We start from the raw sequence: 21,766 nt of genomic DNA, 5'->3' as shown, positions 1-21,766 counted from the left end.
TATAATGTGGAGGTTTGGACTGTTGGTTGGAGGGGGGTGCATTTTCCTGATATTTATCCTGACATTTTAATTTCACTTAAAGAATGTGAATACTTCCTCGACCACTAAAACCAACATAAGAAACATTTGGGGAGTTCCCTGCAAGGAAATCTCATCAGTCGGGGTGTCTGGTGGTTTGATGTGTGTCTAAATAAAGCCACCGTGACATGAAAGCTACACTGAATCATCCCGGAAAAAAAAGAAAGAACAAAGAACAAAAAATGTAACGTTAGTGTTTGATCTTCAGAGTGCAGTGTAGTGTTTTCTCCAGCCCACAGAGGAGTGGGAGCCTCCACAGGCTCGCTGTGATTGGCTCAGACACGGATAACTCCATTTTGGAAAACAGCTGTTTGAAGACACAACCTTTTTCTCGTTGTTTGCAGACGGTACCCTGAGAAAAACACCCAGGCTTTTTTAACACACACACACACACACACCTCTGGTCACCACTGTGTTTTCGTCCCCAGCTCGGCTTGCTTGCTTCATTTTTGTCCGACTGCCAGGAAACTTAACTGGGGGATCCATGGTGTTACATTTCCATTGTAACAAGTGGATAACAGGAGGCGACCCGACCAAGGTTAGTGGCGCTATATGACTGATGCATGTACGGCAGGGAGACGGCTTTATCTCTGGATTCACATGCATAAGATGGTAAATGTTTGAAGTCACCGCCCGCAGGGAGAAGCGAGGTTTTTGTTTTTTTGTAAAAAGGCATTTCACCAGCCAGCACTGCGACCAACGGGAGACAATACATCATTCTTTGCAGAGCCGTGAGTGTCCACTGTAACGTTAAACACATTGAATCTGACAAATGGATACGATTAATTCCCCTCGGAGAATTGCATTATGCATGTTAATCACATTTTCCTTCGAATGTATGAGGCGTTCAAGTGCATCCATTATGCTAGTGTGTATTGTGTGTGTGTGTGTGTGTGTGTGTACAGTTTTAAAGGACTGGCATGCACGTCCTTCCCACACATTAGCTGCTGCATTCAAGGGAAGCTAATGACAGCCTGGATAGCTTTTGAAAGCTCTCATCTCCTCTCTCATTTTGCTCTGTCAATGCATCCAGCCAGCCAACCCGCCTCCTCTCCCTTGTGAACACTAATCAACTTGGTCTTCTATTTCCTAACTCGATTAGACAACAAAGCAGCAGGTTTCCATGCAGTAACCTGTCTGCTGAGGGGAGAAGGAACATGTCAGTCCAGTTCTTCTGGAGGTGAATCTTGAGAAATGACAGGGCTGGATGGAGATGGTGCTCAGAGATTCAGCAGCAGCAGGGGGGGGGGGGAGCAGAGCAGCCTTGGACCCCCTACTTTGCCTGAGTGTTGCTGGGCAAGTGCCAGCGTTACTGGGCATAGGCACTGGTGAAGATAAATACTGGCTCCTTGCCTGCATGTGTTGGTTTGCTTCGCTGTCGACTGGCTGGCTGACAGTAACCAAAGAGGTGGTCTCCCTGAGCTCAGTCAGTGCACGGGTAACATGTAATCTTATTTAAATGTACCAACAATTCTGATTCAATTTAAGTACCGGTGTTGCAATACAACCAGACCAGTGTCAGCGGGATTGTGGCATGTCTTGACAGGGAGCAGCTTAATTTACTGTGATATGTTGTGATGTGGCATTTCATGGCTCAGGGAAACGGTTGCATGTCACATTAAGTCTCACATTTTGGAAAGAAAAGCAGTCAACTTTGTGATTCTCGGTGCGGGGTACAAATATACCTTGAAGTAATAAAGCCAGGGTAATATGTAGGGCTGCAATTATTGATTATCTTTGGTGTAATTGATTCATCTTTTGACTTAATGTCAGAAAATGCCCATCACAATGTCCTAGAGCCCAAGGAGATGATATCAAATAACTTGTTTTGTCATTCTCAAACCTGCAGATATTCAATTTACTGTCACAAGACAAGACGAGGAAAACTAATCTTCATAATGTAGAAGCTGGAGCTATGAAGATTTGCAGATTTCTTTTTAGTAATTAATCATTTCAGCTAGCTGGAGTAATATGCTTGACAAAAACAAATGCTTTTTTCCTCTTTCACCCAATTCTTTATCTTTTTGTACGTACCTGTACCTTGACATGATCGTTTGTGTCAATGTCTTTTCTGATAAATGGAAAAATCTCTATTAAAACCTAAAAAAATCCACCTCATATTTGCACATATACTTTCAAGAGCTCCAGCTGAGGGTGAATCTGTCTGCACATATATGGCAACATCATTCCTGCACATAATCTAAGAGCAAACACTAGTTTTCATATTGGGAAGTCATCGGGGATTAAGTCACTTGATGAATGTAAGATTAAATTCTGTGGAGTCTGATATCGGATATGTCTTTTTTTGGAATAGCTCTGTACTGCCTCGTTTCCTCTCTTTGTACCAGCTAACTAAATATGGTCTGTTATCCTTCAAAATGCCCAAAGGGGGGGTGGAGAGCAGCCAGAACGCAGCAATGCAAGAAGACGCACATGCCCCGCTGCACTTGGACAGATCCCTGAAGATCCTCCTTTGTTTCATATTTACCGGATCAAAGCAAGTCTGCACAGAAAGAAGAGACAAACCACTTACCGTTAAGATTACATGTGCTCTTGTTTTAGATATTAAGAAGGCTTGTTCCACCCCCCCCCAGAGGCCTTTTGTGCCGTATGCATCTTCTAATCTCATGCCAGTCATTCAGAAAGTGGCTAAATCACGAGTAATCAGATCATACTGGTGCCGTTATCTGCAGTGCCACATGACCAACACTCTCACCACCACCGTTCCCTTCCTGCAACTCCTTCAGTAAATGGAAGTCATATCTGCTCCTGCTGAGGGCTGCCAACAATAACATGATTACCCTGAGAACATTTGGACCCCTATATCCTGGTGCTGAGAGCCTGTATTAAGAATACGCGGCGGGGGGTGGGACCGTTACTGTGTGGTGGTTTTTACGTAAGTGGTCATCAGATTTTTTTTCTTCTTTTTCTTTGCCAGACAGCTTTCTCGGTTCTCCGCTTCTAGCCCTGCTGAAGGTTAGAACAGCGTTCCTCGACGTGTCTTGGTACGCGCAGATTATTTCATTACTAGTTTGAGAATACTGTCCCTTTAATGGGAATCCGTGGCAGCTGGATTCAACGTTTTTCTGCGGTGCGGACGGGACAAAAGAAGCTTTAGATGAAAATAGCATCTAATCTCAGAATTGGTTCAAGTGCCTTCTAGATTTCTTTGAGGTTATGTCCACAATCGGTCTCCTGCCCCAGAGACCTTCCCAAGATTAAGATAACAGGGATCAGTGAGGCAGGGTTTGAACACACTGCTCAGGGTTTATTTTTGTACGCCTCCGTCTGTATAATCATGGGTTTAATGTGTACATATTTTGTGGATGGGGATTTGTCTGTTCAACTGCGTTGACCTCCAACTGCATTCTTTTCCTTGTGTGCAGAGGACTTAAGCTCCTCCGTTTTTAGCTCCCTGACTTCCCCGTGAGGAGAAAATGAGTGCCATCACCCCGGCCTTCAGTGTGTCATGTACCAGAGAGGAGAGGCTTTCTGATGCACAAAGAGACTGCAGACTGCTGCGAGAGGCTCAGGTTAAGAGAATGAAAAGATTATTTACTCTGTAATTTATTATTTTGCGTTGACAAAGCTCCTTTTCTAGTTTTATTTCCCTGAATGTGAGTTCAGTTTATTTATGCGCACCATTTTTGGGATGTATAAACACCATGTATGCACAGAAACCATGCGTGCACACATCGTTTCCCACACTTTAATTTATGAAAGACCAGTTGGATGTCATGAAGAGTAGATGAAATATAAGCTGAGGGACAAAATCTAAATAATAAAATATTGTCTGTATCGGTTGGTAGTGTCACTGATATGTCTGCAGTCTACACAGTAATGTGTAGTTGTTATAGATTATCAATCTACGTTGCATATAAAACGATATTTTTTTGGCGGCATCATTTTATCGTCCTGTTTTAAGGCTCCTATCATATTATCCTTTTATTGTGAAGCACTTTGTAAAGACCTTTGATTGCAGCGTTGTAAAGTATATTGAAATGAATTGTCCCTCTGACGTTTAATGATGATGATTGAGACATCACAGCCTTTGATGGTACATTTAATGAAATAATGATACAGGCGCTATAAATAGGCACATAGTGGTGGCTACCGGTCCTTCGTAATGATAGCTGACAGGTCTAATGGAGTGGTGGAGCAGGGTGGAGTATGAATATGAAAACGGGGGGATTTAGGGCATGTCACGCCTATTCATCACCGGAGTTGTGCCGGTCTACCGCTTTTAATATTTAGTGAAAGAAACATACTGAGGGGAACAGCACCACCAACACTGAGAGTACCGATTCTTTCGGAGGGCACAGTGAACACACCATAGCCTTCCTACCTTCATTAGCAGTTTTGTTTGGATTAGTCACCTGGGTGCACTGTGAGGCAGATGAGCCACAGCAGGGGCAACTAACTAGGCTGCATGTCTGCAGACCTCTAACTACGGTGGCCACGACGTTCTATTCTAACATTAGCGAGTCAACCTAGTGAGGCACTACTTCTCTATGGAGTAAAACAATGTGTGGTCAAAGAGGCCTTCATTTCTTTTCACTGTAGTCTTCTATAAGATGCTAGTTTGGGAGATGTGCGTGTTTACAACAGCCATGTTCGTTGGTTATGTTCATAATGATAATTTTGGAGCTAGTGCTGCTACTTTCATTGGAAAAGAGTTTGCAACACTGGCTGTGTTTTACGGTTTGTTCATTTTTGAAAATCGTACTCTTGCTAATTTCTCCAGATTACCAATCCTACCTTTTTAATAAACGTTTTGCCCTTTTCAAACTATCGTAGCTATTAACATCCAAAATAAATCAGAACCTGTATTGGAACATGAATGGGTGCATTGAATTTCAGACAGAAACTCTTGTGTTTATGGTATTTTAAGTCGCTTCTTTTGTAGAGTTCCACAAAATTGCAATTCACTGTTCAGTTTGTTAGCTTTGCTAATAACCAAAGACGATGGGATGAAAATTTATTTTTCAATATTTTATCTTCAATAGTTTATTCCGTTTATTGCCACAATAATTGTTGCATGGAAATTTGACAGCAGCACATCCATATTTGTGACTAACTGTGGAAATTCGAACTTCTAAAATAGTCGTGCCCCTCTTAGGACTGGAACTCACTTTCATTATTGATAAATCTGATGATTATGTTCTCGGTTAATCCAACATCCCAAAACCTGTTTAAGGTGATGTCATCAAATGTCTTGTTTTTTCTGACCAGCAGTCCAAAAAGCTAAAATAATCTGTTTGTGAAGAAGTATCCAATCGCCACGTTTGAGAAGCTGTAACGCTCAAATGTGTTGCAGCTCTAACTCCACCATGTGGGGGTTTTTTTGGCACATGTTACTGTTTATTGATAACTGTATGAAAAACTAAATACTCAACAGGTGGTTGCAAAACATTTGTAATTTGTTTCCTTATAGAGAACAGCTGGAAACACAGTTTTGAGCCACATGTGTTTGTGTCATGCTGAGCTTACTGACAACACAGCGAAAAAGACGGTTATTCTCCAGGAATAGTCTGAGAAGTTTTCTTGGGGACTTTCTGTACACTGTGAAACTGTGTCACCATTGAAATATGTTGTAACCGCTGTGAATACAAACTGACCGCAGCCTCTCCAAGGGATCAAACTAGCAACTCACTCTGCCCGCAGGGAACGAGCGCGTCATACTCAACGGATTTTGGGTGGAGTAGCACCTAAATGTTTGGTAGATTTGATTCCAACTGAAAATTGGCACAGGCGATATTTAATACTGACCCAGCCGATTGAAATGGCTTGGTTAAAAACCCCGACTGCAGCTGCAACCCCTGCAGCTACAGAAAACAGACCGATAGTACATGTCCCATTTGTCAATTATTTATTGTTTCTACATTTATAAGACCCAAATCTATTTCCCATTTCTGATAAATGACATTGTTTGGTGAAGTTCTTCTTCAAAGTGGCAGCACATTGGGTTTTTCAGCATTAAGCCAGTTGATGTAAAAGCCGAGTTGTGTCCTCTTACTTCAGCTGGATTGGCCCACAGCGTCCGCATACATCTCACAGATAGGGTTGAGGTGTTGAATAGACATTTTTAATCAAGCCTTATTATGTTAGTGCATTCTCATTCATGCAAATTGGTTTGGAAGTAAAATAGATGTGTACTGTTTTGGCCTAGCAAGTCAGTGAAAGACCATTTGATGAGAATCTCTCTTCATGACAAAATGCAAATGAGCTTTGATTATTTTAGGTGGAGTGGCCCATTTCAAGTTCCATGTCAAGTGATGAGACAGAAAAATGCTGGAGGCTAAGAGGAACGTGCCCTTCCCTGTTTGACGGGGAATCGTAAGCTCTGCTTTACGCTTTGATTTGATCCACTTTGGGAATTCTCACGCTCAGTTAGCTTTAAAATATTTGATTGTTGTTTTTTTCAGCGAAGGTTTTCATCCAAATCCCAGAGGAGGAGAAACGATGAGCAATGTTGATAGAAGGTCGCTCACAGGAAGTAGAGGGCAAATTGACTGTCGTTAAAATTCACTTTACAATGATTTATTAAAAGCACATCCCATTTCTCTTTGTGTTGCTGGAGGAAAACCTTTAAAAAAATAAAAAATAAATTAAAAAAAATAAAGAATCATAAGATGTGCTAATTACTCTTAATTAGACAAATGCATTGTTATTGTGTAAATGGCCTGAAGGGAAACACTACACGGTGACTGAATGGTCAACAGAAGGCTTTTAAAAAAGAAAAAAAACCATTACATTTTCATGAAAAACATACATTAAGATCAGAAGCACATTGAAGCAGGGAAAGGAGGCGCCCATCGCCCCCCCGGGAGAGCCAAGCCCGGGTAGAGGGGAGGGTCCTACTCACAACCATGTAACGCATGCATACACTTATTACTCCATTATTCATGTATAGTGAGCTACCCGGTCTCACTCCTAACTCGTCAAGTACAGCGGCTCGGTCAGTGCTGCTCTGCACAGAGGCCCCCTTTAGCAACTGTATGCCACGCAGTCCGATTAGCAACGCGAGACTGGAGTTGAGATACGACGCTTTCAACCGGATTGTTTCACAAGTAGCCAGTTTACAAGCTATTTCTTCAACCAATAAAAAGCTCGATCATCTTTAGACGTTAGCCGGTGGGCTTGCATTCTGGCCAATGCTTTCTCCCTCTTTTGCTCGCCACACAGACTCTTTAGCTGCATTCAGAGAGAGAGGCTAGTGCGACACTATACATCACGTGACGTTACTTTTACTTGTCTGTTTTCCATTCTCTTTGCCAGTGAGCATACAGCAGGATATTGAGGAATATGAGGGTTCATTATCCTCTGTACAACCAATTGCCTCAGTAAAGATTGTTTTTTTTATTGTCGGACAGGACCACAGTAAGAGCCATAACTCAAGACTTCGTATGCCTATTATTATGTCTGTGACATTTGTGGGGAATTGCAATAAAACTAGGCATACAACCGCATGGTAGTAATTCTAGGTTTAACTTTTGTGATGTAATATAGGCCCCATGTCTGACCTTCATTTGAATAATTTTATACCTCACACTGTTGGACACAGTGGATGCTGAATGCTTCAATATTGAGTCCCATTGATCTGGAGGATGGGTTGAACCAATGTCTTAATCTGATTGTAATTTGGTGGGGATAGTGCTGTCAGGTAGGGATACACTTAATAACTTGGATATAGCCGAGTTGTTCCTCGCCCAGTAGCAACAGCCCTCAGTTTGACTTCAAGGCCACTTTCTGATCCCAGTATGATTCCCTTGGATGTGAATTGTTTTAAAGATCTTAGTTGTAAGTATTGTAGAAATGCAGAATCTTTGTGGAAGATCTTATCATGGACTGATATAATATTTCCCTGCCTTTTTAACTTCTGAGTGATATACAATGTAGCCAAGTGCTCTTTGCCATGTTATACCGCCTGCATTTAACAGTAGATTGTCCATATTTGACAATCTGGTAGAGACATGCCATTGATAGACAATATTTTATATACTACCTTCGCAATTTCACAAGGAAAAAAGAGGATTATCTATTTTAGAATGGTATAATGACATTATGGAGATCAATTTCTCGTTTTCAAATCTGATTCTCCCCTCCAGCTGCTACCAACTACCTACAGCATATTAATTCTCATATTTGCATGCCCATAACAATAATGCTGAATCCTGCATTGTATGCCAAAGAGTAAAAATGAGGAACGCACCGATCTTTCTTTCTGGACATGGACAGTTTCTTGTTTCATTCTGGGCTTCTACAAAACAATTAATTGAGAAAATAATCAGTTTAATCAATAATTAAAATAATAGTTAGTTGCAGCCCTAATGTAGTTAAGAATAGCCCCGCTTTGACCAATAACATACTGCTTATCAATATGCATTGATCCAGAATCCTCTGATAATGCAATAAATAATGACCGACTAGAACTCTTACTTGTACATTTTGCTGATAATACTTCTGTACTTTATCATAAATGGGATTTTGAATGAAGGACTTTTACTTAACAAACTACATTGTTTTGTTGGTGCTTTTACTTGATTGAATGATCGGAATACTTTCTCGACCGGTGTCTCAGTGGGTTTGGTGTACATTAGAAAAAAGTGAAGGTGTTGGTCCTGTATACCAACATGAGCGATGGTCTCCTTATCTAGGTCTGGAGGAAAGTGCAACGTTTGCTTTGGCTCTTTTTCTTGTGTGCGTTTGCTCACGGGGAGGGTTACGGATGTGCCTCTTTTATCCCCATCAACTCAGCAAAGCGAATCACATGACGCCCACATCCTCCCAGACTTATGTGGGATTAAAGTGTGATGATGCAGCTGAGTGGCAAACCTCAGACACAATGTGGCCATCGTAACAGGTGAGAGGAGCGACTTCAAATTTATTTCATATGCAGCATAAAGAGCAGCTGTGCTTAGAGTGATCAAATGTAACTGAGCAGTCTTTGGCTGAATGTGCTTTTTATTTTGTGTTATTTTATTAGAGCGAGGACGTGTGTGGCGTGTGTGTGTTAAATCCTTCTAACAGGTGGTGCAGCGGCACGAAGCCTGCAACCAAATCATACATTCTGATTGGCTAAATGGTTGAGCGTTGCAGAGGAGAATGTATTGCGTTTCTCAAGTTTTTTTTTTTGTAGTAAAAACACTGGGGCCAGTGAGGGATATGTCCATATTTAGAAAGTGCAGTAAACACGCATGCATTCCTTCTCTGCACCCTTCGTCCTCCCTCTTTTTCCTCTCGTCATCATGCTGATGTCTTTCCCTCATCCTCAACTGCTTATCATCCTCTCCTCAGTTACCTCCCTCATCCCCCACTCGCTTCGTCGTCGTCGTCCTCCTCGTCAAACCCAGCCTCCAGTTGGTGCACAGAGAGCCTGGGAAAAGATGGGACATAAACAACACGGGCAAACAAACCACCTGCTTCCTGCAGAGGTCTCGTGTTGTAAAATGTGTGCACAGAAATAGAAGCGGGCAACCTTGCAGTAGAATTAGAATAAATAGAACGGACAGTGGGAGGAAAATCACCAGCCAGCACAGCAGTTATCCACATGAGTACATCAGCCTCTAGATGTGGTGACACCTGAGGACTTATTGGAAGGGGGGCATGACTAGTGGTTAAAGCTGAAACAATCCGTTGATTTGTCGATTGATAGAAAATGAATCTGCATGTCAATTATGATTTTTAACAATTTACTGAAAGTTTTTAGGCCAAGCAACTAATTTATGACGCGACAGTTCACCCCAAAATCAAAAATACATATATTTCCTCTTTCCTGTATTGATATTTAACGACCTCGATTGTTTCGGGGTGAGTTGAGGCCGTAGAGATGTCGGCCTTCTCTCAAACATAGTGGAGCTAGATGGCACTGAGCTTTGGGAGCTCAAAAACACATTTGAGAAAGTCAACAGCGATGTCTCTTTCCAGAAACCAGGACGCGGTTACTGAAGATAATCCACAGACCTTGTTGGGAGCAGTTTCATGTAGGAACTATGGTTGAATGAAACTAGATCCTGTGCTGAGCTACTTCCACCACTGCATACGTTTCTGTCGACACATTTGTGTTTGTGACAACACTTCCTGTGAAGAGTCTCCAGTAGGATGAGACTCTAGGCGAACAGTTGCGACAGCATTCGGAGACTGAGACGTGAGAATGTGTTTTTTTTATTTTTAGGGGGGGGTGTTGTTGCAATCACGGTCTCATTTCAGAGTCCAGTCGAAGCACCTGCTCCTGACTCAGCTGTGAATCATGAGAGGTTGATGAGAGTCACACCCGTCTTATTCCCACACTAAACAAACACAAACCAGGGGATTCCCTGTAGCTGGAGGCGAGGCCTGCTGCTGCATCAGACTCATGGTCTCGTATGTCGGGCAGTCTGGCCACTCGTCTCTGCTGCCTGGAAAAAAAAAAAAAGCACTGCTCATCACAGCTTATTTGCAGTTTTTGGAGCGTAGGGACACTCGCACAGCGGTGCATCTAACACCTCTGTAATTATAACCTTCCCTCCAAACATGGATATCTGATCCTTGTATGTGTGATCCTGTTACTTTTCCTTTGGTTCTGTATTGTGTAAAGCGATATTACGATGCTCTCTCGCCTCGAGAACTGGTATCGGTTGCCCCAGCTGTTGCTAACTAACAAAAGGGAACATGATCTGTGGTAGAAGTATTGTCTCTCTTCAGTGTTTATTATGCTCTCCTGCCATCTGTTTAACAGTAGATGGAGACTTGGTAGATCAACCAAACCTGGCGTTTTGGGTTCCTAGTTTGTGTTGATGTTAGTGTCACTGAGAGGAGGAGCTGTTTGCTTTTATTCAAACATATTTGTATACATTTGTTATTCAAATGTTTTCAGCATTTGTCGGCGTCACTTTTCAAGTGCAGTGACGGGTGTGGGCTGTGTTAACTGGAAGTCATCAAGGACTTCCTCTGCAGAGCCCAGTCATGTGAATGAGGTGTGGTCATCTGGGTGGAATCACTTGCTGACGGCTTTTTCTAAAAGGAATAGTTTGACATTTTGAGAAACGGGTTTATTCTCTTTCTTTGCTGATGAAGATGGATACCCCGTCTTCACTTCTTTCTGTTCATCATTATGAGTCGTTCTGTGAGGCGTCCAAGCAACCAGCGGCCATTCCAGGAAGTCACACAGCACCCGACCAAGAAAGTCCAGTATAACAAAAAGCAACTGAGCTGAGCAGCAGAAACGTTTTAATGGGAGGTGGCACGTTTTTAAAGTGAGTAATGTGTTGAGCTTCTCATTGACGTCATTTCGCTTCTCATTGACGTAGTTTTGCATCTCTTTGTGGTTGTTTTGCATCTCTTGCACATTTTTGTCTTTTCTTGACTAATGTCCAGATCAGAAGCAGAGGTTTTACCAGAGGGGGGGAAATACCTAACCACAGAGACGTGTTGGTTGTTCTTGTTGTTTTGCGAGAGAGGCACTGGACGCTGGATTTAAACAGTTTGGTAGGAAACGGGTCTGGTGCACATGTGGATGACCTCATTTAGTTAATAGTGACACCAATTTCATTATCTCTTGTTATACTAAACGATGTCATAGGTGGAGGCTCACTCAACGTTATAGGTCCCAAACAGTTGATCAATCTGTATTTCTAATACTAGATCTAATGGTGTCAATTTTAGCAATAGTAACATTTCAGTAAGACACAACACTCGCATGTTTGAACATAAATAAATGTGTTATACTTGTGCGAAGTGCTGAGCTAAACAACCTGCAGCATTTACCCACTGAGAGCGCCAATAGACCTACACTACTGGATATATGATGAAGTGGAATCATCACTAAACATAACCAGTCAAGAAGACTTTCTTTACACGGACACTTAACCACACGGGTCGCCTGCAAAGTCTATCATAGATTTTTCTGACCACTTGGGCTCGTGTTGCTCGAGTACCTTTCTTCATCTCTGACCTTCTAATCCACTGAGAGCCAATTGTAACCTGAAGTTTCTCAGGCAGGCAGCAGATAGTCGATCCTTACTCCTGGTGAACAAAACAAAGAATGATCTGGTCATCAACACTGTGAAGAACTTGATTCTTTAGGTTTTACAACCGGCTTTTGTAATTAGTTAGATTTTTATCTTCATACTGCACATTGTAGCAACAATTTAATTAATCGCAGTCATTTTGAGGGGTAGTAGATGCCGCCAATTTTGACACACTGTCCCTTTTTAAGCAAATAATCACTGTTTCCAGCTTCTCAAATCTGTGATCTATGATGGTAAACTGGAGATATGTGGGTTTTGCTAGTAGTGGCAGCCAAGTCCGTTTTATTTATAGAGCGCCAAATCGCAGCAGAGGTTATCTCATGACACTTTTCATATAGAGCAGGTCAAGGAGTAGCAGCTGGAGTAGTACATTTGGTACACACCTTATTCTTCACGCAAATGTGCAAAAAGTTGTCTCATCTCAAATGTTCAGGGCTTTGTGGATTAGGTGAATTATCAGTTACTTTACTTCTTACATTTCAATCATCTCTCCTCGGAAAGTAAACTGTGAAGTAGAGCTGAAATGATTAGTCAATCAACTGCAAATTCATAAGCAACTACTTGGATAATTGATTCATCTTTTCAGTCTTTATTCTTCATGCAAATACATTTCCTTAAATGTCAGGATTTGCTGCTTTCCTCTGTTTTTAATTGGATATAACGGATTAAACAAAACGTTTGAAGACGTAAGGCCTCAGACTTTGGGAAATAGTTTGTTCCTCCTCTCTGGCATTTTACAAACTAAATTGGTCTCTGAAATGCTCCGACTTGTGAAGCGGGGAACACAGCTCTCGCCGGCCCTCGTCTGTATGCCAGCTAAGATCATCTGTCCAAGATTGATTTTTGATGTGGTTGTAGCTTTCTGAAGAAGCAGCTTTCTCCAGGGCCTCTTGTTTTATTCATTAGTTCACTGAAGACTTTTCCACACAGCAGCTGATGCTAATAGCCTTGGTCAGGCTTCTTATCTCCGGTTCCTCGGCTGATTCTTAATGCCTTCAGGCACAGGAGCTCAGTACGCTCATTTAGGATGGCAATTATGTGAGAGTGGCAGTGATCATTCTCAGTATCTCCTCTCAGTGAGAAGGAAATAGGAAATTGCATTGAGTTTCCCTGTGTTATCCGTGATGATTCTGCATGTCTGACAGACAAGATGGGGGGCTTCTACTGTGACTTAATAGTAAGCTTGAAACTCTTTAGCGAGAGCGAGGTGGTGAAAACCTCTTTTGTAGTGGAGGAGATTTGTGTGTGTGTGTGTGTGTGCTCGTCTCCCCAGCAGGGAAAGTTTTCACAGCGTCTGGTTTTAAATGGCTGACGAGCTGAAGAGCAAAAGCTAGCCGTTTGGCAAGTTGCAATATTCACTTCGCCAGGGGAAATAAGGCTTTCACACCCGAGCCCCGGGTCCCATGAGCAGAGGAAGGATATAGGGCAAATACATACACCAGAGCTGGGGACGGACTAGGCTTTTATTTATTTATGAAAGGAAGACCGGAGAGCAAAAACAATGCTTATCCCGATGAGGAAATACAGCTCCCTTGTGTTTTGAAGTGGGCTCGTTGTCAACCGAGCAGCTGCTGACATCATGCGAATAGACAGTGCCCAGACCACATTGGTCGGGGGGGGGGCTGAGAGGCAGCGAGCAGGAGGGCAGAAGAGCCGAGGCTCACAAGCGCTATGGTGCTCTCGCTGTGTAACACTTAGCTCTGGAGGGTGAAGGGATTTGGATGAATTTGTCTGAAGCAGTTCGGGTTTGCTTGTGTGGGCGCCCGAGAGCAAATGAAGCAACTCTGATTACTTTGGTAAGATAACACAGTTTGTTGTTGGCTTTTGCTTTATCTTCCGATGCGTCGTTGGAACCATGAGAGCTGTACAGACTGAGACTCCATTAGCGTCTGTTTTGTACTGCCAGCCGATGAGGACAGCCATTTATTTAATTAGGAAGCAGGACAGTTTCTGGGATTTTATTAGAGCTGTAACGGTTAATTCAATTAGTGGAGTGACGGTGTTTAACAGACTATTGAAATAGTTGTCAATTCAAGTCACTAGTGAGGATTTGATGCTTTTCTGTCTTATATATTGACAACTATATATTGATATATTGCCCAGCCGCAGTCCGAAACCCAACGATATTCAGTTCAGTTTGATGTGTGACAAAGAAACCCATTAAATCCTCATGTTTGAAAGGCTGAGACCAGCAGATGTTTAGCACTTTTGCTTACTAAAACGAATACGCGATTATCATTTACATACGTTGTTGTTTTACAATTCGTCAACAATTTATAGACTAAAGATAAATCAAGAAAATTAAGTTATTTTTGTCAACTCGATCTCATCGAACATAAAAGCAGTTCATCAAGTATTCGGGGTTTCAAAATGCCAACGGAAAAGTTTAGTTGCTACGAGAAGCGCCTCATCAATAAATGCATCAGTTAGTTGTCGGACATGAAATGGGTCGTGTAGACGGCCCTAATGGATGTTGAAATCAGCAAAGAGTTCTTGCCAGTCTTTGTGTGGGTTATGGCAGATAATGTGAGTTTATTATACACGTAGGCTATCGGGCTTAAAAGGCTCCGGCGGGATAGTAGTGAGCCGGCCTCTCTAATGGGCCCAGTGTAAGTGGCTATGCTGATTCATATACCGCCAGTGATCTCAAAGGCTTCTGTTGCTAGCATCTACATACAGAAACCTCTCCTGTTACATGTGTCCTCGCCCAGTGTGCATGTTTGAACCTGTCAGTATGCACAGCTGTTGTGCAGCTTTTGCTTTCCCACACAATGAGGTTATAATGCTTTTTATGTCGATACGATATCTCAGAATGGAGGAATTACCAGGATTTAAATAAGTTCTTGAAATGACTTTAATGGAGAAAATAGCCACGTTGGAAACGACCCACACATACAGTGCGGAGCAGGAAGGAGAAGGGGGGGGGCGAAGAGAGCGCCCGAGTTCAGCTTGTCAGCTGAGCTGCAGCGATTTCCCTTTGAGGATTGAGTTGTTATTGTTTTGAGTGAAAATACACACCTGTGACATTTGTGTGATGGTAGTGTTTCCAGCTGCAGCTGTTTCGAGTTCCCCCTCTGTATACGCACCCTGGCCTCTTCACATAAAGGCACCCTTTCTATGGAACTAGGACACGCACTGAAAGAGAGCTGTAAGTCGTGATTTCTGGGATGTGGTGTGAGATGCTATTACGACTTCAGTGAGAACGTTGTGAATGATCCAAGGCTGGCATCTATAGGTCAAATATATTATACATACAATATGTCCTTTAAGACGTCGTATGTCATGCATAAAGAAATATTAATTAAGAGTTTAAGTCGCAACATATTTGAGTAATCACTCGAGTCATTTATCAAGCAAAGAGGGTTCTCAGATGTGATTATTATTTTTTTTTTTTTGCACTTCTCTTGTTTTATATCATTTTAAAATTAATACATACAGTTTTTGATCGTTGGTTGGACAAAACCAGACATTCGACATCTCTTCCCGAGCATTTTTTTCACTATTTCCTGACATTTTACAGTATAGACTAAACAATTCCTCGACCTAGATTAATACAAATATAATTGCTTGTTGCAACCGTAGATGGAGTGCACGGTGATTCTTTTATTCACCTCAATAAACAAGAGATACAATTACTTCGGTAACACAAAAGGTCATCGGTATCTTTGACAGATTCTCTGCCTCCAAGACACTTTACATGTTCATTTGAATTACACAAATCCCAGCAGACGAACAACAACAACTCATGCTGCTTCAGTCGTCGGTCAACGCCACAACAACAAGGTCCTCATCGCAGCGCGATCTGTGGATATTGGGGCATAAAGGGATTTTAAACATGCGGCGCCATTGAACTGCACGTGCGAAAGTGCAGGAGGCCTCATCATCATCATCATCATCATCATCATCATCATCATCCCTCCATGGAAACCTGTTAATGATCTCGTGGTAGGACTTGATCCACATGCTCAGGCAAGCAGACTAATTAAACAAACACATGGCAATTAGACAGGGCTCCCATTAATGGAGAAGAAAAAGGCAATGATAACACAGACTAATTTATTGCTGCACTAAATAAACAGTCAGTGCTTGTTGTTGGTTTAAATAGTCTTCCAGTCTCTGTAGAACATTAATTTGTAGGCTAGTGAGGGTGAATGGTCGTTTTTTTATATCGAAATTTTTCATATCGTAGAAGGGGCAATTTAAAGGGATATTTTGGCATTTTGGAAAGTCTACATATTTGCCGTCTTGCCGAGAAGATGGATACTACTCTCATGTTTGTACGGCAATTATAAACACCAGCACCCTGCTAACTTAGCTTAGCATAAAGAATGGAAACAGTCTGGTGACAAATTCAAATGCACTCACCTTATTTACAATTCAGGACTACAGACCAGGTGGCAACCTCCAGTGCGGAAGTGTCTTAAAACTTGCATTCATCTCTACGATGAAAGGATTGTTACTAACCAGTTAGCATAGTTTAGCACAAAACCTGGAAACGATTAGCAGCACCCCTGGAGCCCACTAATTTAAAAAAAAAGGGAAGACATTTTACAGAGATTGTATGTGCTTTGGCTTGGACCATTATGCAAACCTTGGACAGAGCGAGGCTAGCTGTTTCCACTCTCTAAGCTAAGCTAAGTTAGCCTGCTGCTGGCAGTAGCTTCATACTAAGCGTACAGACACGTGAGTGGTGTCAATCTCATCATCTAACGCTCTGTAAGAAAGCAAATAAGTATATTTCCCAAAATGTCATCGTCTTTCTTTTAGAAAATGCCAGTTACTACGGCATGTTGGTTAGCGTTGTCTTGTGCTTGTCACGGCTGTAGATTGATGCAAATGGATGTAGCACGATGCTCAGTTACAGTTTTTGATCACCAACATAGTCTTCACAAACGAAACACCACTAGGATTTTTTTTTAAGCGTGAATGCAATCGGCGGAAGTAAAAAGCTAACATTAGGCTATAAAATATCTACACCACAGTCGCATGAGCGCGAGCATACACAACGAGGCTGTGAAGGTGCACGAGTTCCGCGTGATGTAGTTTCATTTAGCTATTTGTGAGCATCCGCCTTTTTTTAACACACTTAAAAGCTTCAAAATTCACAAGATGGATACCTACTGATGATTCAAAAATAAAACCTAATCACAAAACGCGTTCCACTAACAGATTGACCACGAGTCAAGACAAAATTCCCAACTCATTTCCGAGCTGTAGGACTCATTCGGCACTCTATATCACGTTTACAACCGGTTTTCACTGGTAAAAAAAAAAGATAAATATGTGGTTCAATATTATGTTGACCACAAATGTAGTAGTTTTATTTTATTTATCTAAATAAAAAATAAAAAAATTGCAATAAAGATATTTTTCTGTAATTGTTCAGCACTAATTAGTGAGAGCCTCAGGTGTTTGAACTAAAGGAGGTGCTGTAGGTGTAATTATGAACCTGTGAGACGCTGGCCTCCCACGGTGATCTGGCTCGCTGATGACCGTACAGCCTGGCTATCTAGAGATGACAATCTATCAGAGGACCACACCACCGTCTGCAGTCGGGAATACAGAGTGGCTCTCGTGTTTAGTAGACGCACTCGGAGGAAATGCCAGCCGCCCAGAACTCAGTGGCATTTCCTGCAGCTACCATCTTACCTACAGGGGCTTCAAGTTTCCCCGTTAACGCAAATTACACATTCCCAAACAGCGTCGTCTGCGTGGCTGGTGAACTCTCAGGGAATGACCCTGGGGGTGGCTTCCTGTTTTGGCATAGTGCTCGCATACTGTACATAAGCAAGAAAAAAAAGAACAACTGTGGGACCATTTCTAATGGTGATACAAAAAGAATGTGATTGAAAGGGTTGTGGCGCAGACGGGCCCTGGGTGAGCGTGTCGCGGCCGTGTCTGCCGGCTCGTTTTTATTCCTCTCTTGTTCCCCCCCGAGACTCCGACCCCGCTCAAGTTTCTTAAGATTCGTATAGCTTAGCCGCTCAGCTGTTCTGTCGTGTTACATGCTTTATTAGAGGGTATGTGTGTGTGTAACTTAAATGTAGTCAGTCATGCAGCCCATGCACAGCAGTTGAGGTCTGATCCGTGTGTGGGACTGAAGCTGTAGGAGAGGAGCAGCTGTCTGCGGCGTCTCTAACTTTCTCTCTCCTTTTTCTTTGAGGACGACTTCCTGCTGCTGCTTTATCTTTTCTATTCTTTGTATCGTTTCTTTTCTGGAGCAGTCTTATTTTGTGTCCTCTTCTCTCTGAGGAGGTACCAGCTGTATAGTGTTTTAGTGGTTGGCAGGATCCATGACCTAGTTAAATGTGGACTGGGAATAGGAAACAGAAGAGGAATGAATGGCTAATGGGAGCTCTACACACTGTTTTGCTGGGGCCCCTTTCTGGCCACACCTCTGCTTCTTCTTTTGAATGGTTTCAAGCTTTTTTACTTTTTCCATATTGATGCAGCCACCCACTCCCTTTTCCCCCTAAATACTTGCTGTGTAAGTACCTTAAGGACAGACAAATGGACTCTAGTAGACAGCTATGACTATGGAAGTGAGAGCTGTGAGACATTTGGTGCAGCTTTTTTGTTTTTCCTGATCTAATTAGGACAGCCTATTAGCAGAGATGCCAGTAGTGCCATTATTTGCTGTCCAGAAAAAGGATTTATTTACACTGCCGTTCTTCTTTTTATTAATACTCTCCCGGCTGCTGTTGGCCTTTCAGGTGGTGGGAGTGCTTCCGAAGTGCCCCCTTTCTGCCCACTCTCTCATTCTGCATTGGTCATCCTCATTTGCCCCTGTAATAGCACTGTGATATTTATTTATTTATTTTGTGAAGTCTTTAGCCAGTATTCCTGCGTCAGGAACACTGTGATGGGTCCTCCCACGGGTCCTGCGGACATTTGAAGGAAGACGGCAGGGTGATTTATTTGCTTCTCGCAAAACACCTCCGCAGCCGTCTGACATCCCCCTCCTCTCATCTTGGCAGGTGTAATGAGAGCGCTGGTCATGGACAGATGATGGACGTGGAGACGTCGTACTCGGACTTCATCAACTGTGATCGCACAGGCCGCAGGAACGCAGTACCCGACATCGCAGGGGAAGGGGAAGGAGAAGGAGCGGCCAGCACCAGTGAACTCACCAAAGATCTGGCAGAGATGGACCTGAAGGCTGCAGGTCAGTAAGCCCACATCTGAATACAGGCGTAACGCAGCGTGAGGCGTTTTTACACTGGTCCGTATGCGTTAGGCAGGCTTTATTCTTTGTGATTGTGAGACTGTTTAAAAGTAGTTTAACACCAGTCAGACAAAGTCAGCGTGTGACAATGTGTTCGGGCGGAGTTGATAGTGAATCGGGCATACACGTGAGTGAGTTACAGTGGATCATTCAGTTATTGACCGTCACCACTACTGTCTACTAGCACTCTGGACTATACAAATGTACAAATACAAAACTATTCTCTTGTCATTTTGTTATGCTGGTTTTGCACACTACCCTCATTCACACTGATATTGCACATACTGTACATAATTGGTGTTTATACAGGTGTATGTATATATATATATATTTGGATATGTATGTATACGTAACTGTACTTACATACTGTTTTATTCTGTGCTATATTTGTTGTATCTATTCTAATTTGAATATTGAATGTGTGTTTATGCATTTTCTGTGTGTAATGAGTACGAGACTACAGCCCAAAATATGTAATTAAAAAAATTATGCATTTCAAGCCTGAAAAAATGAGCCACCCTAAAACCCAGGCTAACTCAGAATTAAGACTCATGTCTCCATGGTTCAGTTACACCTGATACCAAGTGGCACAAAATGACAAAAAAACGAGGACAACATGGCTCATAATTTGCTAACAATGTTGTAGTTATTATAAAGAAAGGGGGGAAAAAAAGTCCATAGAGGCCGCTGTAACTCGTTGGAAACATCAAGCAGTGAGGATGTCGTCTGTCTTTTTAGTTTGCCATTTTGTTTAACGCGGCTGCTATGTTTTCTCGTTAGAATTTACCCAGAAGTCATGACAACTTCCTCCTCCTGAAGATGATGAAGAGCTAGACAGCTCCGTCTGTGTCTTAGTGCACCAAAATATTTAAATACAAACCGGTGGTACTGCTCAGCTTATGGTCTCCATGAGATTCCGTCGTTTGGCTTCGTTGCCTTAGTAGTGAGTCGTATAGGCAGCACAATGACTGATCGTCCTCACTTCCTCCACTCTCAGCCGAGTGTCAAGTTGTCCCAGTCTGACCATTGTGTGTGATATTCTTGTTCTTGCCGACTTCCTTTTCATTCAAAGATAAGATTCCCATGACACCCAATCTTACAGCTATAAATCTAACGCCAGTCAGCTGGGAAACATCAAGTCTGGAAGTAATCTCATATCATGCTCGACACTGTATTGCGACAGGAAGTTGTAGTTCCTTCCTCTGAATTCTCTTTCTTTTTACTGGACCCTGAAGGCAGATTTATTGCCTGCTGTTTGGAATGCCAAACCACTTTTGAGCTTGATAATATAAACACATCTTTGACTGATTTCATTTTTTAATTATTATTATCTTTTTGCATATTGTTCCCTCCAGAAGGAGACCCGGGGGCCTCCCCAGCCCCTGAGGCAGAGGGCTCCACCAGCCAAGATGCCCAGGGAGGTGGAGGCCCATCCTAAACTCAGCCAGAGACCAAAGGGCGGCAGAGCCAAGAAGTGAAACGTAGAGAGTAGCGAATGTGGAGAGAAATGAAAGGGAGAGTGTATATTGGTTGTCCGAACCGGACACGAGGACACCTTCGCTCACTGCCGGCCTGTTTGGAGCTTCAGAGGCCCAAATGTTCGCCTTTTCATTGGATCAGATTGTAACGTGCGGAGCAGAACTGACAATTTGAGATGCTGCTCTTTTGCTTCACTCTCTGTTAGTCCTGACCGGACAAGAAAGCACACAGAAAACTTTGGATTTATGTCTGTGGAGATGAAGTGAGCTGAACAGAATTCATTTGTAACACTCAAAACATTGTTCCAGCCCAGGATGGAACTGTGTCACGGAGGGCGTATTCATAATCATCTGTTTGTCATTTTCTTTCTATGTATGCGTGCGTGTTTGTGACGCTCTTGTCGTCGTCATTTTTTTGTAACAAAACATAGTCGCCATTATACTGTCGTGTACGGACTTCATATTTATTGCTTAATGTTCAGTGATAACTTTGTGATAGCAAACTTTCTTTCTGTAATAAAATACTTATGAATTACTGTTACATTTGTATTTTATGTTTTCGAGCGTGATTAGCTTTTCACAGGAGGCAATTGGCAGGATTCTGTCGAACACAGCAGGTATAGGAGCTGTAGCGGTGCCAAGTCAGACGGGATTAATGAGTCTGGTTCGCTGAGTTGTTCCAGAGCCATAAATATTATTGAATGCAGCTTTTGTGTACATTAGCGTGGCTGCAGGAAGTTAGTATTTACATTTCCACCGAGCATGTTCCCAGTGCTCCCATTTATTTCTTTACATGTAAAGAAACAGGATCAGGACAGAGCAGTTTATCTGTAGTTTATCTGTGTTTTGTTGCAATTTCTCTTAGTGTCCGATTTAAGTTAATTCCCTATAATGAAAATACATATAAGTACTGGTTTATAAAAAGTACAGTAGTGTACTGTAGATTATCATCTTAAAGAAACAAGCTGACATGCACA

General features: G+C 42.4%; 1 protein-coding gene across 3 annotated transcripts; it reads left to right on the top strand.

The window, feature by feature from the left end:
- Window positions 1-57: 57 nt before the first annotated feature.
- On the top strand, window positions 58-21,325 carry pkig (protein kinase (cAMP-dependent, catalytic) inhibitor gamma). Of its 3 annotated transcripts, none has more exons than XM_076091771.1 (3): window positions 58-616; window positions 19,064-19,251; window positions 20,667-21,325. In XM_076091771.1, exons 2-3 carry the CDS (start codon window positions 19,092-19,094, stop codon window positions 20,747-20,749), a joined length of 243 nt encoding a protein of 80 aa, XP_075947886.1. In that variant the 5' UTR covers window positions 58-616; window positions 19,064-19,091; the 3' UTR covers window positions 20,750-21,325. The 3 variants fall into 3 exon arrangements, with proteins under 3 accessions (XP_075947886.1, XP_075947877.1, XP_075947894.1); XM_076091762.1 differs by lacking the exon at window positions 58-616 and adding an exon at window positions 11,072-11,312; XM_076091779.1 differs by lacking the exon at window positions 58-616 and adding an exon at window positions 13,766-13,882.
- Window positions 21,326-21,766: the final 441 nt, after the last annotated feature.

The sequence above is a fragment of the Anarhichas minor genome, unplaced genomic scaffold (assembly GCF_050575085.1).
Source record: "Anarhichas minor isolate MPS153535 unplaced genomic scaffold, ASM5057508v1 ptg000003l, whole genome shotgun sequence".
In the NCBI taxonomy this organism is placed as follows: domain Eukaryota; kingdom Metazoa; phylum Chordata; class Actinopteri; order Perciformes; family Anarhichadidae; genus Anarhichas; species Anarhichas minor.
The sequence above is the reverse complement of the archived record's forward strand: the minus strand, read 5'-3'. Positions and strand labels throughout refer to the sequence as shown.

Excerpts from the sequence above, each read along its gene's own strand:
- pkig (XM_076091762.1), top strand. The coding sequence starts at position 11,290 with ATGGGAGGTGGCACGTTTTTAAA. Across the intron at positions 11,313-19,063 it reads GGAGGTGGCACGTTTTTAAA|GTGTAATGAGAGCGCTGGTC; the intron begins GTGAGTAATGTG and ends TCATCTTGGCAG. Across the intron at positions 19,252-20,666 it reads GATGGACCTGAAGGCTGCAG|AAGGAGACCCGGGGGCCTCC; the intron begins GTCAGTAAGCCC and ends TGTTCCCTCCAG.